This window comes from Sminthopsis crassicaudata, chromosome 4 (genome assembly GCF_048593235.1).
Source record: "Sminthopsis crassicaudata isolate SCR6 chromosome 4, ASM4859323v1, whole genome shotgun sequence".
Classification (NCBI taxonomy): Eukaryota; Metazoa; Chordata; class Mammalia; order Dasyuromorphia; family Dasyuridae; genus Sminthopsis; species Sminthopsis crassicaudata.
This window is the reverse complement of record NC_133620.1, coordinates 35,095,659-35,102,362: the sequence shown is the minus strand read 5'-3', so window position 1 is coordinate 35,102,362 and position 6,704 is coordinate 35,095,659. Positions and strand designations below refer to the sequence as shown.

General features: G+C 37.8%; 1 protein-coding gene across 1 annotated transcript in view; it reads right to left on the bottom strand.

Moving 5' to 3' along the window:
- Positions 1–5,200: 5,200 nt before the first annotated feature.
- The window catches only part of GTF2B (general transcription factor IIB), a 33,208-nt gene continuing 31,704 nt past the window's right edge, over positions 5,201–6,704 (bottom strand). The window contains exon 7 of the mRNA XM_074266307.1: positions 5,201–5,718. Coding sequence (XP_074122408.1) covers positions 5,585–5,718 — 134 coding nt within the window. The 3' untranslated portion in view covers positions 5,201–5,584. The remainder of the gene's footprint in view (positions 5,719–6,704) is intronic.

Here is a 6,704-nt window from a genome sequence, read left to right as displayed (position 1 = left end):
AGAGGACCAGCACTGAAATCAGGAGGACCTGAGTTCAAATGTTACCTCATTTAACACTTCCTAGCTGTGTGACCCTGGGCAAGTCACTTAACTCTAACTGCCTTGGGGGGGGGGGGGGAAGAGAAAAAACAGAGACATTAGTAAAATGACTTGCCTCTGATCATCTATCATCTAGCAGGTGTCTGAGGTCTTTTTTGAACTTAGGCTCTCTTGATTCCAGATGCACTCTAGCCCCTCTAAAGCATTGCCCTGGCTTTCCCCTTGTTTTATTATTTTTCCTTTGCCTCTTCCTTGTTTCCTTCCAACTCAACCTGAATCACTATCTTCATGAAACTAGCATGAAGCCTTTCCTGGCACTCCCAAGTTATTAGTGCTTTTCTCTATCTTTATATTACCTTGTAAGTGCTTTATACCTGCTTATGTGAATATTGTTATCCATCCTCCATCCCAACTTCCATTACAAAAAAAGCTCCTTGAGGGCAGGCCCAGGATCTGGCCTAGGCATTTATTGACTAGACATGATAAAATACTTTTTGATCCAGTCTCCACATCACAAATTCCAATTGGCAACTACTTGGACCATAGAAAAGTTTCCTACCTTGTTTCTACCCATTTATCAGCTCTTTCAATTTTGGGAAGTGTGTATGAGGCAATTGGGGTTAAAAGATTTGCCCAGGGTTACACAGCTAATGAGTATTAAGAGTCTGAGGCTGAATTTGAACTCAGTTTCTTATGATTCCATTGTGCCATCTGGCTGCTCCATATTTCTGCTCTGCTTGTGGTTTTGTGGCTTCCTTTACCCAAAGGAAATTTGAACATCTTTGCCTGAAATTTAAGGCCCTCCATCTGGCTCTATCCTCTATCCCCTTGTAATCTTTATGCCAAATTGCACTACTTCTAAAACTCCTCAAACCTTTCTGAGGTATTCAAGTATCTCTCTACCCTCCCTCTCTTGTATGACTTGTATGTCCATGATTCTATCCCCTCTAGGCTGTGGCTTCCTTAATTATTGAATTTGTCATTTGGTACTTTTCCTCCATGCTCATGTCTCCCTAACTTAAAAGCTTATCGATATTATCCCACCAGATTCTTAAACCATACATCTATTTCCTTTTTCCTCACTCCATAAATCCTTGCAATCTCGCTTCTGGCCCTTCGTCCTACTGAAATCCTTCACATGACAGTGAATAACTACATTCTCCTTCCCCAATAATCTCCCCTAACCCCAACCTTGTTGAGAAACCAAACTGCCAACCCTTTAAAAAAACAAAAACCGAAATCCTTGACTTGTGACAGTACACCGCTTATTATACTTCACTTAATTCCTTCTCCTTTTCATTTTCTCTCCTCCTAAGTGGCTCTATATTTTCAGTTCTTTTAGCAATCTTATGACACGAATTACCTCTTATAACTTAATCTCTCTCTATACCTCTACATAACTTTTTATCTGTAGCTATTGCCTTTTCTAAACTGCTCACTATTGACTCTTAATTTAACATGTCCCAGATAAGATCTATCTTTTCTTCTAAAACCAACGTTGGATTAATTAACTGCAATGACCCTTTGTTGCTCTAAAATTATGATTCCACTGACTCAACCCACTTCTACTTAGTACTCTTCTAAAAAGTATCTTAAAGGTGCCATGCAAATTGGGTTTGTTATCCCAATGTACCCTTTCCAACCAGGGTTTCTGAAAACATCTTGCTGCATTTCTTATAAAAAAAAAAATAGTACTTCATTGCAATCAAAAGCAAATTGGTCATTTTCCAATTCATGGACATCCCCTGGATATCCATTTTTTTTTTTTTTTTTTTTTTTTTTTTTTTTACCATGAAAGAGCTGCTATATTTTTGTACATACATCCTTTTACTGTTTTTTATTTCATTGGGATACAGACCTTGTAGTGATTTGAGGCTCAGTTCTAAACTGCCCTCTAGACTGGTACTTCACCAAATTTTAATTTTCCTATATCCTTTCCAACATTTGTCATTCCTCCTTTTCTGCCACATTAGCCAATCTAACTGGTGTGAGGTAATAGTTCAGAGGCGTTTTAATTTTCATTTCTTTTATCAATATTTTAGAGCATTTTTTTCCATAGGTCTATAGATAGCTTTACTTTGAAAACTGCCTGTTCATTCCTTTGACCATTTGTCAATTGAAGCATGGCTCATATTTCTACAAATTTGATTTTTTTTCAATATGGTTAAAATATCAAGCTTTCATTAGAGAAATTCACTGTCAAATTTTTTTCCACAGCAATTAGCAACTGATATTTCCCTCATTCATCCCACTTTCTCTTTCCTTTTACCCTGGTCCATTGTTTTGCTTCTTTTACCTCATCCAAACCGTCATCCCTTCTATCAGCTCCCTGTTCTGTTCTCTCCCCTTCTTACCTTCCCCTATGTAAGATAATTCTACACACAGCCAACTAGGTTCACTATTCCCTCTGAGATAATTCCAATAAGAATCAGGTTCATGTGCTCACTCCCCTTTCTCCCCCCCCCCCATTTCCCCCTTCACTATAAAACCTCTCAGGCTTCTTTTATGCCAAATAATTTATTTCATTTTACCTTTCCCCTTTTCCCAGTGCATCCTTCTTTTTCATCCTTAATTTTATAATAAACTATCATACCACAACATTCAACTCATGCCTCTGCTCTCTATGTATACTCCAACTGCCCTAATATGAAAAATTTTAGGAGTTATATCATTTTCCTATGTAGGAATAGAAAGTTTAATTTTATTATTCTCTTTCCTGTTTATCTTATGCTTCTTTTGAATCTTGTATTTGAAGTCAAAATTTCTATTCAGTTCTGTTTTCAACAGGAAAGCTTCAAGGTCCTCTATTTCATTGACTATTCATTCCTTGTCTCCCAGAGAATTATACTATTTTGTTAGATAGGTGATTCTTGGTTGTAATCCTAGCTCCTTTGCCCTCTGGAATATATTCCCAACCTCTCCAATCCTATAATACAGAAGTTGCTAAATCACATGTTATCCTTAACGGTGGCTCCAACAATATTTTTTTTCCTGGCTGTTTGCAATATTTTCTCCTTGATCTGGGAGTCCTGGAATTTGGCTGTAATATTCCTGGGAGTTTTCATTTTGGGATTGCTTTCAGGAGGTGATCAATGCATTCTTTCAGTTCCTATTTTACCCTCTGGTTTTAGATCATCAAGACAATTTTAATAATTTCTTGAAATTTGATTTTTTTAAGTCATGATTTTTCAGGTAACCCTGTAATTCTTAAATTTTCTTTCCTGGTCAGTTATTTTTTCCAACAAATTGGTTCACATTTCCTTTTATTTTTTCATTCTTTTGATTTTGTCTAGATGATTCATGAAGTCATTAGCTTCAATTACTTTTTCAAATGAACTTTTGTACTTCCTTTTCCACCTCCTTTTCCACTTAGGCAATTCTACTTTTTAAGGAGTTCTCTTCAGTGAATTTTTATCTTTCCCTCTGCTTTTCAAGTCATTCTAAATTTTTGTGCCTCTTTTACTATTTGGCCTATCCTTTTTTTGTTTTTGCAAGGCAATAGGGGTTAAATGACTTGCCCAGGGTCACATAGCTAGGCAACTGTTAAGTGTCTAAGGTCAAATTTGAACTTGGGTCCTCTTGACTCCTGGTCTGGTGCCCTATTCACTGCGCCATCTAGCTGTTTCTTACTCCAGTTTTTCCTCTCTTTTACCAAGCTGTTGGCTTTTTTCATGATTTTCTTACGTCACTCATTTCTCTTTCCAGTTTTTCCTCTACCTCTCTTGATTTTAAAAATAATTTTTGTACTTTAATGGCCTGAGACAGTTTCAAATTTTTTCTTGAGGGCTTCAGATACAGGAATTTTGACTTTGTCTTCTGAATTTTTGATCTTGTCACTATAGTAGCTGTCTATATATAGTCAGAATTTTTTGTTTGCTCATTTTCCTAATCTATTACTTGACTTTTAACTTTGTGCTAAAGCAGTGTTCTGCAAGCTTCAGCTTAAAGAGGTAATTCTGGGACATGTAAGTTTTAAGTATCGGCAATGCAAGAGTCCTGTCCCTGATGCCAACAAAAGGACCCCTAAAAAATCTCCTTTTGACTTGTTTGATCCCCTCACTACTTGTGGGCTGAGAGGTATGGAAATGGATACTGCCTGAACCAGTTGACCAGAAACTTTCTGGTTTGCCGAGACCTGGTCTGCGCTGGCATATTTGCACTCTTCTCACCCCAATGGAACAGACCTTTTCTGCTGATCCAAGTTGTCTTGGGTTGGAAAAATTGCTTCACTCATCTTTTTGTTGACTCTACTGCTCTAGAATAGTCAAGTCATTATTTAAAGATATTTGGAGGGGGTTGGGAGAGAGCTCAAGCAAATCCTTTTTGCATTTGCTCTGCCTCCCTTAACCCTATGCATTTCTAAAGACCTTGGCTGTATTACCTACTCCATGGAGCGTTTTTAGGACACCCCAGCTAAAACTAACAAAATTCTTTTAGTCCCTTATTATTTGTACCCTCACCTATTCTATGAGGATGTCCTTAGACAAGTGACACTGAATAGCTATTTTCCTTTTTCGAGTAATACTTATTGTTGTAAAGTTGTGGTAATAATTAACACAACACTTAGAATCCAAAAACCTCAGCACTATTAAGTATATCTACATACTTTCCCTGACAGTTGATTATTGGTGGCTATCTTGTACATCTCTGACCACTCTGTAGCTTTACCCATTGTTCTTTGCAATCTATGCATAATAAGAGAGGATATGTCAAAAACCAGGGATAGAGCTTCATACACAATTCTAATTGACCAAACTTGGCTCCAGAGAAGAGTTGGAAAAAAGCCCCATTTATACACAAGTAAGGGAGGTATGATGAGGTAGAACATTGGGAATGCTGTGCTGGCAGATTTGCTGAACTGCTTCTCTCTTTTATTCTTTGTCTGTGGAGGGGAAAAGGGAGAGTTATTTGAAAATGAAAGTCGCATAAAAATAAGATAAGGAGAAAAAAACCACCCCTTAACAAAAAATCATTGTCACTTTCTCTTCTGAGTAATGTTCCAGACAATTTTGGCTTTGTTCATGTTCCAGGAACAGATTATCTGGTGTATTTAGGAACTCCTCCTCCTATTGTGATCTTTATTAACTGGCCATAAAGTCAGTCTTTGGCCTTGTCTGTGTGCCATACTAGATAGGAAACAATTGTCAAAATTATGAAATGATCCTGTTTCAGACTCGCTTTATTATTCACAATGAACTACATAATTTGTGGAACAAGAAGTTATTTTTGGAAAACAATTTATTCAGGAATTACATAATTTCAAATATCTTCCAAAATACAATTTACTAGAATGCTACAAAAGAAATGAAATACAATAAGAAATTAATCTTAACTGTCATTAAATATTTACTTTCACTAATATATACATACAAAATGCCACACAATTATTTTGTTTTGCCTTGGAATGTGCATTATGTTTCATACTGCTGCATCTTCACGCTTGTTTCTCCAACCTCACATTAGGAAGGCTCAATCTCAGCACTTTATACAGTTCTTACAATAGGCAAGTTCACTGTTCATGAAAGCTTAACATACATGTAGCAATTTACAGTTGGGGTAGTTTGTCCACAGGGGTGTCGAACTTGAAGTCTGCAGGAAACAGATCTGGGGCTCGAGGATAGATGAGTCTATAAGACTGCCGGATTGTAACATCAGCAACACCAGCAATATCTCCAATTTCTAAGAGGCCCAAAACAAAACATGTTACAGACTCCATAGTTTTTCTTCCCCCCACATTTATGTTACAATGTATCATATTGTATCATCAGATTATCTGAGATTGTTATATCAGAAAGAAATAGAAAAATGATTTTTTTTTTTTTTTTGAGAAGTTGGTACGAGTTAAGCTCCAGTTTTAGGCAATGTTTACAGCATGACTGAATACCACTTAAAACCCCAGTTTAAGACACCAGTGTACAGATGTTGAGTCTCTAAAGAGCTGTGTCCTGGGGACATCATACTTTTTTAAGTCCATATTTTGGATACCCCCTGAGGCCAGCCCTCAGACTGCTTTGCCAGGCTATCTAACCCCATTTTCTTCTCTGAAAAACACGGAGGCTCCAGTAAGTCAGTCAGTTCAGCTTCTCCAGGGTTCTCCACACACTGGAATCCTTTAATCCCTTCCCACAGACTAAGCCTTGCTGACTCCTACCTTGGCCTCTGGGCAGGGCCTGAGCCCACGGTGGGGCTGACTGCACCACAACATTGACTGGAGATCAAAGCTCCCCAATGGGCTCTTCCTGCTGTCTGGTCTTATTCTTCTTCCATCACACTCCTCACAGTGTCTATTTCAGGCTCAAGAGGTTTGAAATTTTCTCATTTTTTGCCAAGAGCACAGAGACCACTGAGCTCCTTCCTCCTTCTCTGCTCTGCTCATATATTTACAATTGCCTTGTAGCCTCTTCCCCCCATGCTGCCCTAAGAGTTTGCTTCTTTCCTTTTCCAATCCTCAATGTCTCAAATCTTTTAGACACCAGTTCCTCCTCTTTGTTGCCCACAAACATTTTTTCTTGCTCTAATATTAAAACCCCTACACCTGATTCTACCATCCTCTCTTTCATCATCAAAGTCCCACAGGGAAATGCAATAGCCTTTCTCCATATTCTCACTTTGTAGTCACTTTTTGATCTTCTGAGGATCAAATGAGATTGAAGTACATGTGAACA